This window comes from Danio rerio, chromosome 25 (genome assembly GCF_049306965.1).
Source record: "Danio rerio strain Tuebingen ecotype United States chromosome 25, GRCz12tu, whole genome shotgun sequence".
Taxonomy (NCBI): Eukaryota; Metazoa; Chordata; class Actinopteri; order Cypriniformes; family Danionidae; genus Danio; species Danio rerio.
The window spans coordinates 31133365-31151028 of record NC_133200.1 but is presented as its reverse complement, the minus strand read 5'-3'; the positions used below and the strand labels follow the sequence as shown (position 1 = coordinate 31151028).

The following is a 17664-nucleotide window of genomic DNA, read 5'->3' as shown; positions in this document are numbered from 1 at the left end:
AAGCAGTTTTTTTTAATAACACATTTTAAGGTCAAAATTATTAGCCCTTTCAAGCTATATATATTTTTTTGATAATCTAGAGCAGTGAGTGGTCCTCAAACTGTGGTAGGTGCACCACTAGTGGTTCTGAGCTTTCTTCTAGCGATACGCAGAGGAATCCAATATGTCACATGTACATGCAATATTGATTTCAAAATGTATCAAAAATGATTCAAATATGAATGTGATCACATATAGCCTATATTTATGAGGTCCAATAATAATTTTCTTAATAATAGTAGTTAATCCGCCATGTTTTTAAACTGTGCAAAGCTGTAGCTGCTTTACTGGGCCTACTACGCTACTTCATTTCAAAACTGGTGGTACTTGGAGAGACTATTATTTCTGAGGTGGTACTTGATGAAAAAAGTCTGAGGACCACCGGTCTAGAAAACAAACCATAGTTATACATTAACTAATTACCCTAATCTGCCTAGTTAACCTATTTAGTTAAGTCTTTAAATGTCACTTTTAGCTGTATAGAAGTGTCTTGAAAAATATCTAGTCAAATATTATTTACTGTCTTTATGGCAAAAGATAAATCAGTTATTAGAGTTATTAAAACTATTATGTTTAAAAATGTGTTTAAAAAAAAATCTTCTCTTCATCAAACAGAAATGGGGAAAAAATAAATGGGGGCTAATAGTTCAGGGTGGGCCAATAATTCTGACTTCAACTGTATATAAATAAATCATATAAAAACATGGTAACCCTACTCTAAATAAATATCTAGTCTACTGGCCATCAACTGTGACTGATAGAGGAGGAATTTAAAAAACTTTAGCAAATATAAACATACAAATAATTATAACTGGCTGACATTTCAATATGTCAGTCATTTAATAACATTCTGTATATTCACAGTTCATGATATTCATTTATTCATTCATTCATTCAGTTTTTTTTTCAGTTTTGTCCTTTTATTAATCGAGGGTCACCACAGCGGAATGAACCGCCAACTTATCCAGCATATGTTTTGAACAGCGGATATACTTCCTGCTGCAATCTATCACTGTGAAACATCACACACTCATTTACACAAATACACTACGGTCAATTTTAGCTTACCCATTTCATCTGTACCACATGTCTTTGGACTGTGGTAGAAACCGGAGCACCCACAGTAAACCCACGCGAACACGGGGAGAACATGCAAACTCCACGCAGAAATTCCAGCCGACCCAGCCGAGGCTTGAACCAGCAACCTTCTTGCTGTGAGGCGATCGTGCAACCCACTGCGCCACCCGGTCGCCCAATTCATGATATTTGATTACATTTAAAATGATTTGTTTTAAATGAAAAATGAAAATACACACACACACACACACACACACACACACACACACACACACACACACACACACACACACACACACACACACACACAAAACACAAACAAACAGATTACTGTATTCCTATATGACAATAACATTACATGGCAAAAGTCTTCCATGTTTGAAATATTTAGATCACTATTCAACTAGCTAATGCCAGTAGATATGAAAAAATAACATTTTATAACCATGAATCACTATTCATAATTATGTAAACAATAAACTAAAACAAACTGTATTAGTAGGCCTACACTTTACAAAAACGTTTCATTATTTATTTACTAACATGAACAAATAATGAACATTGTTGAACATGAAAACTGTACAGCCTTTTCCACTCGTTTGAATGTGCACTTTTAAAATTCCATTTCATGGACATTAACGCAGTGTGATTTAACATAGACTAACAATTTATTAATTTATTCATGCTATTTTTGGTTTAATCTCTTTATTAATCTGGGGTCGCCACAGTGGAATGAACTGCCAACTAATCCAGTACGTCCCACGCAGCTTAAAGCTACAACTAGGAAACATTCACAGTGAGAACATGCAAACTCCACACAGAATCACCAACTGACCCAGCCAAGGCTCGAACCAGCGACCTTCTTGCTGTTAGGCGAACGTGCACTACCCACTGCGCCACCCTGAACAATAACTTTATTTCCACTAACTATAACATTAAGAAAGAATGATAAATACTGTTATGTATTGTTCATTATTCATTTATGTAAATATTGTGAAGTGCTGTAAAGAGCTATGTTAGGAGAGCGGGAGTAAGTGAATGATTGTAATTTCGCATATTTTAATAAAACTAAGAGGAATATATAGAATTACTCGACTTTCGATTTTACCTAGGAGCTTTTATTGTGTAATTCGCTCAGCAGCACAACCGGAAGTTGGCTTTAGTATGCGAAATCATGTGATTCCCAGCACAGACCCTCCTCTGTCTGTGCAGTAAAGCCCCAAAACAGACTGACCTAATGGCAGCTCACTGAAAACCCAAGTCTGTGGCGTTTCTGTAAGGATGGCTGTGGATTCATTATCTCCTGACTGGGAGTTTGACCGCTTTGACGATGGATCACAAAGTAAGAAACGCGTCTGATAATGCATTATACTGAGAACTGTTGTGTGTTGTAGAGCTGTGCAAAGCCTGCAGCTAGCTCAGTAATGTTAGCTAGCTGTCAGATGACCAGGGGAAAGTGGCCAAGTTTAAGCCCTCTGGTTAAATGAGTGGGTGTATGTGTGGTTTTGATCGATTTTAGGAAATGTGATAAGGAAGTCTTTCATTTCGAGTCATTTTCTTCCAGTTACATTATTAGAGGTTTGGATTTCTTTCAGTGTTAAAATTGTTAATTCATTTGAGTAAATTCTCCAGTGAATGGTAATCGTTTAATGTTTATATATATATATATATATATATATATATATATATATATATATATATATATATATATATATATATATATATACTGTTTATATAAATGTAGATTAGGACAATCATAGATAAACATTTTAAAGTGTATTGTCATTATCTCCTATCAATATTAATTCAACCAATATGATTATTTCTAAATAGTTGAGATAATGTTATTATTGTAATTATTAAAAAATATTTTTTACTTAAAGAAAGCATGTTGAATGCAAGTAAACTGCCAGATGTCTAGATCTTTAGTATAGTTTTGATCTGAGAGAGTACGTCTGTGTCTCGGACATTAGCAGGAAGGCTATTCCTGAGTTTAGGAGCCATATATTAAAACGCCTGACCTGGGTACTACCAGAAGTCCTGCGTTTTGAGATTTTAAAGAGTGTGTTGGAATTTATTAAGACAGAAGGTTGGTTAGATAAACATTAGCTATCTACAGTGCATCCGGGAAGAATTTCCACATTTATATAAGTTACAGCCTTATTCCAAAATGGATTAAATTTATTTATTTATTAAATATTCTACACACAAAACCCCATAATGACAATGAGAAAAAGATTTTTTGAAATTGTTGCAATTTTTTTTTAAATAAAAAAGCTGAAAAATCACATGTACATCAGTATTCACTTTGCCGTGAAGCTCTAAATTGAGCTCAGGTACATTGGCTGTTTCTCAATTCCAAGATCGCAGAGAACGGACTTGCGTTCTTGTGGAGAGCGGTCTTGCCAGGTGTCCTTGGAAGAACGAACTCAGGAGACCGCGAGTGCAGAGAACGCGTCCTTTGAGAAATGGGATGCTGCGTTCTTCCTGATGGTCATGTGACCTTCACACGTTTCAAATGGAAATTATTTAAATATTACAGCCTTCATACAACGATTTTAGTTTTCCCCCTCTTCAAAATATATACTTTGCATAAAAACATTATAAATATACTCTGCACAATATAAATAAAACAAATTTTAATACGAATTTCAGCAAACAAACACCCTTAATTTGTTTATTCCTTTATTAAGATATTCATGTTAATGTTTACTTTCACCGTTTCATTTAGGGAAACTCTTGAGGTAAATAAGTGATATCTCTGAACTTTAATAATAAATCTAGATAAAATGCTGCGCTTCCCACCTCCAGTCGCAATGACTTCTGGGACTTCCAGAGCGAGTTCGGTGCCCAAGTCTGCAACGGTGCGTCCTCGATATCAAGATCACATCCGGGAAGTTTCACGCGTCCTCCGTACATGATTTGATAAGGCATACACCTGTCTATATAAGGTCCCAGGGTGGACAGTGGATGTCAAAGCACAAACCAAGCATGAAGACTATAGAATTGTCTGCAGGTCTCAGATACGGGATTGTCTCGAGGAACAAGGCTGGGGGAGATTACAGAAAAAATTCTTCTGCTCTAATAGTTCTAATGAGCACAGTGGCCTTCATCATCCATAAGTAGAACCACCAGGACTCTTCCTAGGGCTGGCCGGCCATCTTAGCTGAGTGACTAGCTGCATTGGCCAGTGCGAGCCAGGGCTTTTATCGGGCCGAGCCGGACCAATCGCCCGGGAGGATGAGCAGGGAGGCTGTAATCATGTCGTGTTTCCACTGTCGGGCTAGTAGCTCGCAGCGCGTCAAGCAATCCCCGCCCTTAGAACGTCCCCCGAATCAAACGTCACACAACCCGCCCACTTCAGTGGGAATCAGGCAGATAAAGCGCACCATCGCATCATAACGAAACCATTAATATGAAGACACTGTTACGGTACAGCAGTACATTATATGTCTATACGCACAGGCCTGTGTGTTTCTATTTATTGAATTAATTTACTCGCTGACCGACTGTTGGCATCGTGCGTCGCTTGCCACTAACGGAGGATCCCAGCACAGTGAGCGCACCATCCATAATATAATAACACCACAGAAATTCTCTGTTAATAACTTGGTATGAAATGTATTTTATAACATTCATTCTTATTTAGATGTCAAACATTCAGCCCAAATGCTCCGGAGAGACCTGAAACATAAATTTTTCCCTAGGTTATATAACCTTTCATTGGTGATTCCCCTTTATTTAAGGATGTTTGCATATTACATTTTAAGTAAAGGAAAGTGTTAAGTATTTCAGCACTTAAGAGCAATTAATAAAATATAGTCTATATTTCACTGCGCTCAGCAGCTTTTCACTAATAAAGCTCTTCATGTATTTAAAATTTCATTTTAAAATTTCACCACGTCAAATAAAAACATAAACACTTGTTTGAGGACACAGAACACATTTTGTGTTTGCAGTTTTCCCTGATGTATTTATAAAGCGGCGCTCCGCAGGACTGGATGACAGAAAAAAAGGTTGCCTAATTTCTGCTTTCAACCACCCAAACATTGCTGTTTGCACGATTTCATTGATATCTTCGTATCCAAATACTTTATAAATAACATTTTAAACCTCCTCCAGTGTTTATTGTTTTTAGAAAATATTTCAATATTTTTTTTTCAGATAGGCCTTTGTAAAATGAAAGTAATATATGGCTTTAAAACGTTTTGATGTATTGTATATACCTATATTGTTATAGTTAGCCTTTGTTTATTTTATATTGGTTTATTTATTTAATGTGATTTTATTATATCCGATATATGCAACTCTTTAAATTTCAATATAGCTTAGGCTATTTTATCTAGATATGACACTATTGTTTTGAGTCTACAAAATAGGGCACGAAATTTGTAAAGTTTTAAGTCTTTCTGTTGTATTCATTTTTGTATTACCTCAAAAATAAACAAAAAAAAAAGAAAAAAGTCGCTTGCGGCATCAACAGAGTGAAGCGAGCGCTCTTTTACTCGGTCTCACACACACATACAGGCATCTAAATGCGCACAAACACACCCTTTAAATTTGACAAAACTCTCAACAACCTTTACTGTCTGCTGTGTCTTTAATATGGGGTAAAGATTATTATGCGTTATTGAAACATCAAGGAGGACGCAGCAAAGAATGTCACTTATAAGTTAAAGCTTAATTATTTCATGCAACACAGCCTTACATTTAAAAGAGAAACATATGGGCGATCATACGCAAAAAGACCCCAGCCTATAAGGCAAGATGTTTTCTTTCCCTTATTTATTTATTTGTGTGTTAGTTTGGCGCATATACTCTTGTGCGATCGGAAAACTAGTGTACGCCTTTTCTTTTACTCCGCCCCGATGCCCCAGCTGGCCCTCTTTGGCCCAAGGTATTCGGCGGGCCGAAAAAGGCTGGCCGCTGGCCCCAAGAAAGCCCTGCTTTGGCCCTATTAGGCCCCGGAAGTGACAGTGGAAACATGACTGGCCTTGGCTCGCTCGCTTTAGGTGCGATAGTGGAAATGCGGCTACTGGGGAAGAAAGGCCTTAGTCAGGAAAGGTGATCGATAACCCAATGGTTACTCTGTATGAGTTCCAGTGTTCTTCTGTGGAGAGAGGAGAACCATACAGAAGGACAACCATCTGTGCAGCAATCCACCAATCAGGCCTGTATAGTAGAGTGGCCAGACAAAAGCCACTCCCTGCCTTGAATTTGCGAAAGCAATCTGTAGGACTATCAGATCATAAGAAACAAAATTCTCTGGTCTGATGAGACTAAAATTGAACTCTTTGGAGTGAATGCCAGGCGTTACGTTTGGAGAAATCCAGGCACTGCTCATAACCAGGCTAATACCATCCCTACAGTAAAGCATGGTGGTGGCAGCATCATGCTGTGGGGAAGTTTTTCAGCAGCAGGAACTGGAGGACTAGTCAGGATAGAGGGAAAGATGAATGTAGCAATGTACAGAGACGTCCTGAATGAAAACCTGCTTTAGAGTGCTCTTGGCCTCAGACTGGGCTGACGGTTCATCTTCCAGCAGGACAATGCCCCAAAGCACACCACCAAAATATCAATGGAGTGGCTTCACAACAACTCGTGAATGTCCTTAAGTGGCCCAGCCAGAGCCCAGACCTAAATCGTATTGAACATCTCTGGAGAGATCTAAAAAGGACTATACATCGTCGCTCCCACCCAACCTGATAGAGCTTGAGAGGTACAGCAAAGAGGAATGGGCAAAAATTCCCAAAGGCAGGTGTGCCAAGCTTGAGGCATCATATTCAAAAAGACCTGAGGCTGTAATTGCTGCCAAAGGTGCATCAACAATGTATTGAGCAATGTGTACTTATGTGCATGTGATTTAAAAATAAATAAATAAATATGCAACAATTTCAAACAATATTTTTTTCACATTGTTATTATGTATATATATATATATATATATATTGTGTGTAGAATTTTAAGGAAATAAATGAGTTTAATCCATTTTGGTATAAGGCTGTAACATAAAAATTGTGGAAAATTGAAGCGCTATGAATAATTTCCAGATGCACTGTAGTATGGACAGCAAAGTTTTAGAGCTAACTAGAGTTTGATCCTTAAAAAAAGTCTTAATTTTAACTCTGTGTGGAGGTATTTTTGTACACACAGTTATTAAAGCCACAAATATTTCTTACAAATGTATTAATCAAAAATGTCTATGTAATTATATATCTCTCATTAAAAATGATCATTATAATACACCAGTTTTAACTTCAAACCTAATGTACATTTTCTGCACCAAATTTCTGGTTGTTTTCTGAATGTTCTAAATCTCATAGTAATTTATAATTAGTTTTTTTATACAACACATTTTATTAATTAAATTCATCATTTTCAACCATTGACCTGTTGTTAAGTTGACATGGAATGACCCATATAAAAGACTTCTAATGGTTAAAAGTTACATTAGTTTATCAATTCCTAAAAATGTAATTTATTGTCATTCAATAATTTAGTGTTGCATTTGTTTTGTTCCTGTTCAGAAATCCACACAGAAGTGCAGGTTAAAAACTATGAGCGGTTTTTAGAAGAATACATCGCTCAGCTGCAGGGTATTGAAGAAGCATTAGATGACTCTATTGGAGATGTGTGGGACTTCACTCTGGACCCCATCACTTTAAAGGTATTGTGTTTTTCATTATAGTTTCATAACAGTATTGTTTCCTTATAATCCGCATTAATTAATATCTTTGCTCTTTTCCAGCTTTTACCTTATGAACAGTCCTCATTGTTGGAGCTCATTAAGACAGACAATAAGGTAGAAGATGTTTATTATTCCTTATTTTGTTTTCAAACTGATTGCTTTTTTTAGATGCTGTGGAAAAAAGTTAATTGTGTTTTAACTTTTGTCTCTCTCTCTCTTAGGTGCTTAATAAAGTCATCACAGTGTATGCAGCGCTTTGTTGTGAGGTGAAAAAGCTGAAACATGAGGTAAGTTGGAAAAATGGTGTAAAAATAGGCATACAAGAACATATATTCAATTCAATTCAATTCAGCTTTATTTGTATAGCGCTTTTACAATGTAGATTGTGTCAAAGCAGCTTCACATAAATGGTCATAGTAACTGGAACAGTGTGGTTCAGTAACTGGAACAGTGTAGTTCAGTTTTTAATGTTTAAGTTTAGTTCAGTTTAGCTCAGTTCAGTGTGATTTAATCATTACTGAGAGTTCAAACACTGAAGAGCCAATTCATCGATGCGTAGCTCTACCAATCCTGAACCATGCGAGGCAGTGGCGACAGCGGAGAGGGAAAAAAAACTTCACCTGATGGGAGTGAAGAAAAAAAAAACCTTGAGAGAACCAGACTCAGTTGGGCACGACCATTTTAATTTCTCCGCTGGCCAAAAGTCTAGTGCAGAACTTCATTCGTCGTGGTTTAGGCTGGAAGATGGCCTCAGCGAAGACTCGTCTGTCCCTGGAGCGTCGCTGGAATCAGACTCATGTTCTCCACTCCCCACGACCATCAGCGCAGCAGCAGCTCAGGATATGGCCTGGTCCCGGATATGGAATCCTTGGGATCATCACTTCGCTGGTCTTGGATCCAATCAGTGACTCCGCATAATCTGAGGACCTCGGGATGAGTATCCCCAGGTGAAAATAGAGAATAAAGAAAATAATTAGCGTAGCTGCTGTTCATAGTGTATATAAGCAAGATGTAGGAGCCAGTGTGGAACCCGCTAGGTGATGCATTGAGAGTATGCTTTACTAAACAGATAGGTCTTTAATCTAGTTTTGAACTGGGAGAGTGTGTCTGAGCCTCGGACGTTATCAGGAAGGCTATTCCAGAGTGTAGGAGCCATGAAAGAGAAGGCTCGACCTCCTTTACTTGATTTTGCTATTCTAGGTACTACCAGAAGCCCTGAATTTTGAGATCTTAAAGAGCGAGTTGGTTTGTAGCGAGACAGAAGGTTGGTTAGATAAACAGGAGCTAGATTATTTAGAGCTTTATAGGTGAGAAGTAATATTTTAAATTCAATACGAAACTTAACAGGCAGCCAGTGTAAGGAGGATAAAATTGGGGTTATATGATCATATTTTCTAGACCTGGTAAGAACTCTGGCTGCTGCATTTTGTACTAATTGAAGTTTGTTAATAGAGGATGCTGGGCAGCCAGCAAATAGATCATTACAGTAATCCAGTCTCGAAGTCATAAAAGCATGGACTAGCTTTTCTGCATCTGAGATGGATAGCATATTTCGTAATTTAGCGATATTTCTCAGATGAAGGAAGGCAGTTTTAGTGACATGGGATATATGGTTTTTAAAAGTTAGATTGCTGTCAAATATGACACCCAAATCTTTTATAGTAGAGCTAAAGCTAACTTTGTATCCTTCTAATTGTAAATTGAGTTGCGAGATCTGCTGTATTGGTTAGGATTTCTGCTCACAGAGGCTGCATATGTTTGTTAACAGATTTTAAAAAGATGTAATATTATGAAATATTACTTGACTTTTAAATAAATGCTTTATTTTTTATGTTAATATACAGCTAAATAATCAGCCCTCGTGTGAAATTGTAATTATTTGTCAAATGTTTCCCAAGTGCTGTTTTAAAGACATGGTCCATTAAGGTATCATATTTTAAACTTTAGTTCATGTGCATTGCAGCTGTGTGAACATAAACAACATCTCTGAATCTAATACGCTTGTAATAGACTCAAAGTTCAATGCAAAGGGAGACATTGGCTTTCACAGAGTTAGCTTAGCAAAGCCAACAGCTAACAAAGTTTGGGGACTACAAAAAAAATACTTTCTCGGTTAGTGAGATTACAAACGCTTCAGGTTATGTGCATTCACCACACGCATACACCCCGCGTAGTGAAGGGGCGTGGCCAGAGGTTTTGCGCCTCCCTTACACATTGCTTAATACACACAGGATGTATAGGATGTAATACGCAAATATCTTTACAAATGAAAAAGAATTAAAGGATTAAATTATTAGAAGAATTATTATTTTCTACATAAATATAAAAACCACTACTTTCATGCCTTCTTCATCACAGTGGGCTTTTTCAGTTTATTCATAACAATATGTAAATGCTTAGTTTTCATAGTAATTTTGCTTCTATTAGTGGCCTTTTACATTATTTCTGAAATAAATTATACACCACCAAACTGACATGTTTTTGTTCTTCCTCATCAGTGCAGTCTTGACCTGTTGTGGCTTATTTACAGTAGATTTCACTTAAACAAACACTCAACTTTAAAAAAAAAAAAATGCTCTATTTTACTGCTTTTCTTGTGCTGAATTGATCCATTTTTTAATTCGTTCAGCCGGTCCCCAGGTCTGGCAGGAGCAGTTTAGCTTAGCATAAATCATTGAATGATCTAATCTGATTCAATGAGCAATGCTAAGCTAAGCTAAAAGGGCTCTTGCTAGATCTAAAAATCAGCTGAATGGATTCAATAATGATAAAATTCAACAGTTTAACACAAAAGGAGTTGTAGAATGGGCATATTTTCTTAAAAAAAAAAGTAGAGTGATGATTTTGAAAAGTTTAGCCAGAAAAAGTTTTTATATGTTAAGCTCATTTTTATATGCTAAGCTAAGCTAAAATGGCTCCTGCTAGATCCAGAGATTGACTGAATGGATACAAAAATTGTAAAATTCAATAGTTTAACCCTAGGGGAGTTATAAAATGAGCGCATTTTTAATAAAATAGACTGGTCCTTAAAGAATTATTTAGTAAAGTTTAGCCAGAAGAAGTTTTTATATTTTAAGCTTAGTTTTTAATATTCTAAGCTAAATAAAATTGCTCCTGTTAGATCCAGTAATTGACTGAATGGATACAAAAATGGTCGAATTCAGCAGTTTAACACTAGGGGAGTTGTAAAATGAGCCTATTTTCTAAAAAAGTAGACTGGTCCTTTAAAATTATTTAGTAAAGTTTAGCCAGAAAAGGTTTTTATGTGTTTAGCCAAGTTTTCATAAGCTAAACTAACAAGCTAAAAGTGCTCCTGCTAGTTCCAGAGATTGACTAAATTAAATCAAAAATGGTAAAATTCAACAGTTTAACCCTTGGGGAGTTATAAAATGAGCCCATATTCTTAAAAAGTGGAGTTCTCCTTTAAGAAATATTTAGTAAAGTTAAGCCAGAAATAATTTTTTATATGTTAAAGTAAAAAGTCTAATGTAATATCATTTGTGTTAGTTTTTTTCAAAGGGTTTTTACTTTATGTATTATATTTGTGTAATTCTGAATAGTTTTTACCATGAAGATAGCCAATAAAGCTGACATGGCATTAAATAAAAGATACAATACGATACAATACAATGTTTTCAGTAAATGACTATTTTAAACACAGAAAATACTGATATTTTGAACTAACTTTTGTGAAGTCAAATAAAGCAAAACTGTTACTGTAAATATTTTTGTGCTTTCTACTTTTAGGCTGAAACCAAGTTCTACAACGGCTTGTTGTATTATGGGGAAGGAGGTAATAATTGCTGTTTTGGTTTCTTTCTTTTGGACCTTCTGCACAAGAATCTTTTTTACTCAACATGACATTAAACAATAATTTTATATTTCATCTGGAATTAATTCTTTAATGAACCGAATGATCAGAATGCTTTGATTAATTTATTAGATTATTATTACCTGACTCCATTTGATAACTTTTCTTTTTTTATGGATTTGCAGTGTCAGACACCAGCGTGGTGGAGGGAGAGTCTCAGATTCAGATGGGCCGCTTCGTTTCCTTTTTACAGGTGTGATATTGTAGTCTTTTTTTCCCCCATTGAGCCAAAAGTAAAAATAGTCACACCACAGCTCCAGTTGCAAAATATTTATTATATTCTCACCGCAGGTGGCATATCATGCTAAGACACTCTTTATCAGATGTTATTCAATCATATAACATTAAAATAAAAGCAATAAAGTTAAGTTGAAGTTGATTTATTGTCATTGTGCTACATGTGTGGACCTACACATGGAATGATGTTTACTTAAATAAACATAATCATGAATATCAACACAACACTGGACGTAGGAGCTATTTTAAACATATACATAACTTACATACTGGAGAGGTACACATATACTATGAATATTATTGTATTTAGGTTATATACTCATAGTCTAAGACAGACTATACAAGTTGTTTTATATAAGACAAAAAATAAGAAATATTGTGCACGAAGGTATTTTAAGGTTGAAGAAAGCAAGTAGCGCACACGATTTGCGGTAAATTCACTGGTAAACATTGTTTTCCTTATTCACCTTATTCTCAGCTGACGAGCGGGCGCTGCCATTTGAATCTTTTTGTCTCGCGACTTCCGGTCACATTCACTTCCATTTATTTTTTGACGTTAACAACTGCTCGTTACGCTGCTTGATGTTGCAATTTAATATTTTCCTATTATATTATGCTACTTGGTCTGTGTAGTCATGCAAACATTTGTTTGTTGAGCAAGTAGTTTGGCCATTTTCTGCCGTTTATCATTCCTTGTCATTTCTCCCATAGGCGACTGAATCGGAAGTTCTAAGACAATCGCGAAAACAGGCGCACTTCCGCATTTTAGAATAAGGTCAATAGGGTGTATGCCGAAGCATGCTAATAGGACTTTTAATTTGCCAGTAACCTGGGTTAATCGTTGCCGGTGAATTGTATGCAAATGCAAAATTGGCGCGTTTAAGGTCTGTTTTCTTTAAAAATCAGCTATCTCCACTGGCTGAGTGATATCCAATATAAAGTGGGTCTCAGATTGTACAAAAAGCACTGCATTAAATTACATCCCTCCGCCATGTCTTTATAATATGAGCATTTATTTGACCCCAGTATATTCAATGGAGCTTCTGCGCTAACCTGCCGATTTGACAGGCGTGCGAGAAAACGACTTTTTGTCTCGTTTTACACTTGAACAACTAAATGAATGCCAAAGTCTGTTTAACTGATTGTATTTTAATGACATTACAACATCGATGCTGTAAAGGAATCGTATAAAATGGAAGAAACCTCACAATAACAGGTCACCGGAAGATTATCAGTATGGGAAACACACTAGCTCGGCATATACCCCATTGAGTCCTTGTAAGATGGAGTTTAGGTAAAGTGTTCAGTGCCAGTAGAGAGAAGAGTGGTTCTACAGGTGGTTTGTCAAGCCCACTCACCTTTGTGAGGCACACACAGAAATGCACAATGTTTTTATCTACAGATATGAAGTAATTTAAACTGACAAAAAGAAAGTCGTCCAAGTGTCAGAAAGATAAAAGAGTGTTTTCTACAGGTGGTTTGTCATTAAAATACACATTAACATTATTTTATTTATTTATTTATTATTTATTTATTTAATTTATTGTAGTTTTTAGTTTTAAAGCACAAAGAATACAATCACATAGGTGACTAGAAATAAAAAAAAAAACATAAAAGAAAAGAAAAGACAAACAAAAATAAGAAAAATACCATACATAATACCAAAAAAGCATACATTAAAAGAAAACAAATAAATAAATAAAACCTCTTCAGTTAAATACAGTTTTGCGGATAACCACAGCATCAAATATAAACAAGGCGGTGGTTAAATAAGCATTAATGTTCATTTTTTTGTTCCAGGAGCTGTCTTGCTTTGTGTCACGCTGTTTTGAGGTGGTGGTCAACATGGTTCATCAGTTAGCTGCTTTATACAACAGTAGCAAGTAAGAAATGACAAATATTTCAATATTATGTAGTGGTACTTGAATTCAGTATTGCTTCATTATTTGTTTTTTAAATCTCAGGGGTGCAACAAAAATCATCGAGTCCACAGGTGTTCACTTTCAGGTGACGTCACCTATGTTTTCTTTGCCATCTTAAAGCGTTAGTCCACCCCAAAAATGTTAATTCTGTTTTTAATTACTCCCCCTCATAATGTTCCTAAGATGGTTGTTTGTTTCCATAACACAAATTAAGATATTTTTGATGAAATCTGAGAGCCCTCTCATCTAAAGTTGCGAGACGTTCCAACTCTTACTTACTTCACTTTTTACTTTATTTATAAAGCGCAGTAAAACAACAGTTGTTGACCATTGTGCTTTACATACCTTGGGTTATAAATGATCAAAAATAGACAACAAAATATAAAACAGCATACAGTACCACCAACATACCACAAAAACAATGAAAGCATACAACAGAAACAAAGATAGGCCCAATAAGATAAATTTCATCCCAGTTTAATAGCTTTTTCTAAGAGGTGTAGTTTGATTTTCCATTTGAACAAGGATTCATTAGAGATTGTTCTAATAGACATAGTTAGCCCATTCCACATTTTAGAACCTACTACAGAAAAGGGGACTTTTAACTTGGTTTTCTGGTTCGACGCCTTTAAACATCTGCCAGTTATTTTAACAGTAATAGGATTAGAAAGATAAGATGGTGCCTGACCATTCAATACCTAAAAAACATAAAGTAAAAATTTAAACTCTATTCTAAAACATATCGGCAACCAGTTTAGGGAGCACAGGAATGTGTAATGTGTTCAAATTCACAGGTGCCAGTAAGAAGCCTAGTGGCTATATTGTGGACTACTTTTAGGTGAAGAGGTTGTATCAAGAAAGATTCATTTATGCATTTATATCATCACGCTTGGAATATTGTGACTCAGTTTATATAGGTATTAGCCTATATAAACCTCTGATCTTAGTCTAGGGTAAAAGGAATAACAATTTAAAAGGTGTGGTACTTTTACAATGTCAGAGTCTAAGCAAAAGACACTGACAACAAAACCGCCAACAAAAGTGATTTAAAGGGCACATAGTTGTCCCCCTTTTTTGTGATTTAATATTAACATGGTTGTTCTGAGTGTGCCAGTTTAGGTTCAGTTTAAAACAGTTCAGATTTTTTAATATAATGTGTTCAAATGTGTTATTTTGGGGGCGTGTACACAGCTCGTTGTTTTAGAGGTGTGTTGCTTTACATGAAAATTAGTTTGACTTCCCGCCCAACGTAACAAGGGGGTGGAGCCAAGAGCTCACCTGCTCTGTGTTTGGCAACAAACAGGCAGACAGAGGGAAGCAACATGAGTGAGAGGATCAGCATTTAGCCATACATTTGCGACTCGGACACAGACCAAGCAGAGAGTACACAATCATTTGTGTCATTGTATAGTTTTACAGCTAACTGTGTGCTAGTTTAAAGTGCCAAGCTTGTACACAGAGACTAATAACCACGCACACTGAATTAACTTTGACTGAGGCACCGGATGCGTCGATCTGAGCCACAACACGGCACACCAGACACGCACATTCGGATATTATTTAAAATGAAACTATTCAGATGGCGCTCTGTGGTGCGGCATGAAGTGTCCCGAATCGAGGCTGGGTGCCGCGGACAGCCGCTGACTTGAAGCGCCGGTGTGTGTACCCTGATAAAAATGTTTGGAATTCTAAAATGCACGGCACTGTATGCGAGCGACGCTTCTGATGTGCCACCTGCAGGCAAGTTTGTTATTTTATTTCCAATGGAGAGACACGCACGTGAGGCATTGCGCTCGCACTTTCCAGCTGCACCTAGTTAAGATCACAGGGAGCTTCTGTGAACGCGAGAAATGCAAATGGATGATAGTTTAAGGTAGACACAATGAAAAGTACACTTTGCAAACTTACCTAAAGTTACAAACAATAATTCCGATTACAGCAATCATGTGGTGAATGTTGATCTTGTGTTAAGCCCAATGAGCCTTACATTTAAAAATAGAGCAAGGGTGTTCCTTTAGTGATATCCCTTTGACTCACAGGCTGAAAATGGCGGACTTAAATCGACAAACTGAGGATATGTTAATGCGCGCCTGTCAATCAGTACTTGTGGGTTGTGGGTGGTGGGTTTACGTCAAGTTGCGGTCGCTCTGAAAACCACTACAATTGGTCCACCGTTTTTAAGTGGTTAAAAAAAGGACTGTGTGTGTTTTATATCACCACAATATGACGGTCTATACACTATACCTACACACGTCTGTCCAAACAGCTTAAAAAAATTTTTCAAAAATTAAAACCAGAATAATGCCCAAATATATATACAAAAAAGAAATATTTACAATAATAAAAAGAATGTAATAAAGTAGCAAATTTAAACAAAGTATCAAACAAAAACTACTTCAACTCAAAAGTAAAGGGTCGATAGTGAAGCCAAACAAAAGACAGAAATATAACAAAACACTTCTAACTCATGAATAATCCCTTACCTGGCTAGAAACAGATGAAAAGAAAAGAAAAGTCTTCAGCGCCGCATTCTTTCCTATACTGAAGTGTAGAATACAATAAATACAAAGATGGCGTTCATCTCATTTCTACATGTTTGCAAAATGGAAGTTGTACGACATCTTCCCTATCCACCTTACTCTGAGAACAGAGTGAACTTAAAGTATATATCTCAATATTTTCGGGAAAACAAATCAATCAAATCAATCGAAATAAAGATGTACAAAAATCACAAAGTTTCTCAAAAATGGCCAAAAGTAATACAAAATTATTTTACCCAAACGAAAGTTAAGCAAAAACAATGAAAAACACACAAAACGAGATCAAAGGAAAAAGCACTGTCCTCCTCTCTTCCTGGCTTCCGTTTTTATATGACTGCGCCACGTCACATAATGATGATAGACTGGCGTCCTGACCAATCAGTTGTTGCGAAGGTGGGCCTAAAAGAAATGACAGGCTCTGCGAAAGCACGCGCGAGAGAGAGAGTGGGAGGCAAAAATACAAAAAATATAAGGCTACAAACGTAAAACTCTCTAGAAAAAAAACAATCAAATCATTTAATGTGGCTTCATTTGCTCAATTGTAATCATACAAAGCTCCACTAACCTTTTTATGCACAAAAAAACTGTAAAAACAAACTTTTTGGTCAAGGTCTTCGATATTAAAACAGGTCCAAAGTGTTCTTTGAATATTTGTAGTTCAGTCACTGTAGGCACATGGAATTTTGTTTGTTCCTTTTCTGGCATTTCGAGACCCTTATATGCTGTATATTGAGGATGAGAGAGCTCCAGGATATCATCTAAAATATCTTAATTTGTGTCTCAAAGGTTTTTAAAGACAGGAGGGTGAGTAATGTATAACACAATTTTCATTTTTGGGTGAACTAACAGTTTAATATGCTTCTTCACCGCTCCCTGAAGATGGTTTCTCTTTTTTTTATACAATCAGACAGTTTATGAACATCTGGGAGAGCTTCTTGTGGTCCTCATAACCCTGGATGAGATCATGGAGAACCACGCCACTCTAAAAGAGCACTGGAAAATGTACAAAAGGTAGAGTGAAACCTTTTCGCTGATGCTATAAAATGAAGATAAAATATGAAATATGATCATGTCAAATGGTGTTTCTGTTTGCATTTTAAATTAGTTTTTATTTTAGTACTATTTTTAAGTTTGTTGTGCATTTCAGTTTAGTTTCATTAATAGTTTTGTTCATTTTTAATGTTTCTGTTTAGTTTTTACATATTTATTTACAGTTTTAGTTATTTTAGTTTACTGTCCATTGATGACCAAAGAAAAGTTGAGTGTTTGTACATCTTGTAGGAAATTTTG

At 36.1% G+C, this 17664-nt stretch overlaps 1 protein-coding gene across 3 annotated transcripts in view; it reads left to right on the top strand.

Annotated features, from left to right (window-relative positions):
- Positions 1-2314: 2314 nt before the first annotated feature.
- The window catches only part of washc4 (WASH complex subunit 4), a 53225-nt gene continuing 37875 nt past the window's right edge, over positions 2315-17664 (top strand). For all 3 annotated transcript variants that reach the window (XR_012400460.1, XM_689025.10, XM_073943255.1), the window contains exons 1-9: positions 2315-2458; positions 7644-7783; positions 7865-7918; positions 8026-8091; positions 11552-11597; positions 11801-11868; positions 13713-13795; positions 13877-13919; positions 17282-17385. Coding sequence is in view for 2 of the 3 variants with exons in the window: in XM_689025.10 (XP_694117.3) it covers positions 2398-2458; positions 7644-7783; positions 7865-7918; positions 8026-8091; positions 11552-11597; positions 11801-11868; positions 13713-13795; positions 13877-13919; positions 17282-17385 (665 nt within the window). In the remaining variant the exon portion in view is untranslated. The remainder of the gene's footprint in view (positions 2459-7643; positions 7784-7864; positions 7919-8025; positions 8092-11551; positions 11598-11800; positions 11869-13712; positions 13796-13876; positions 13920-17281; positions 17386-17664) is intronic.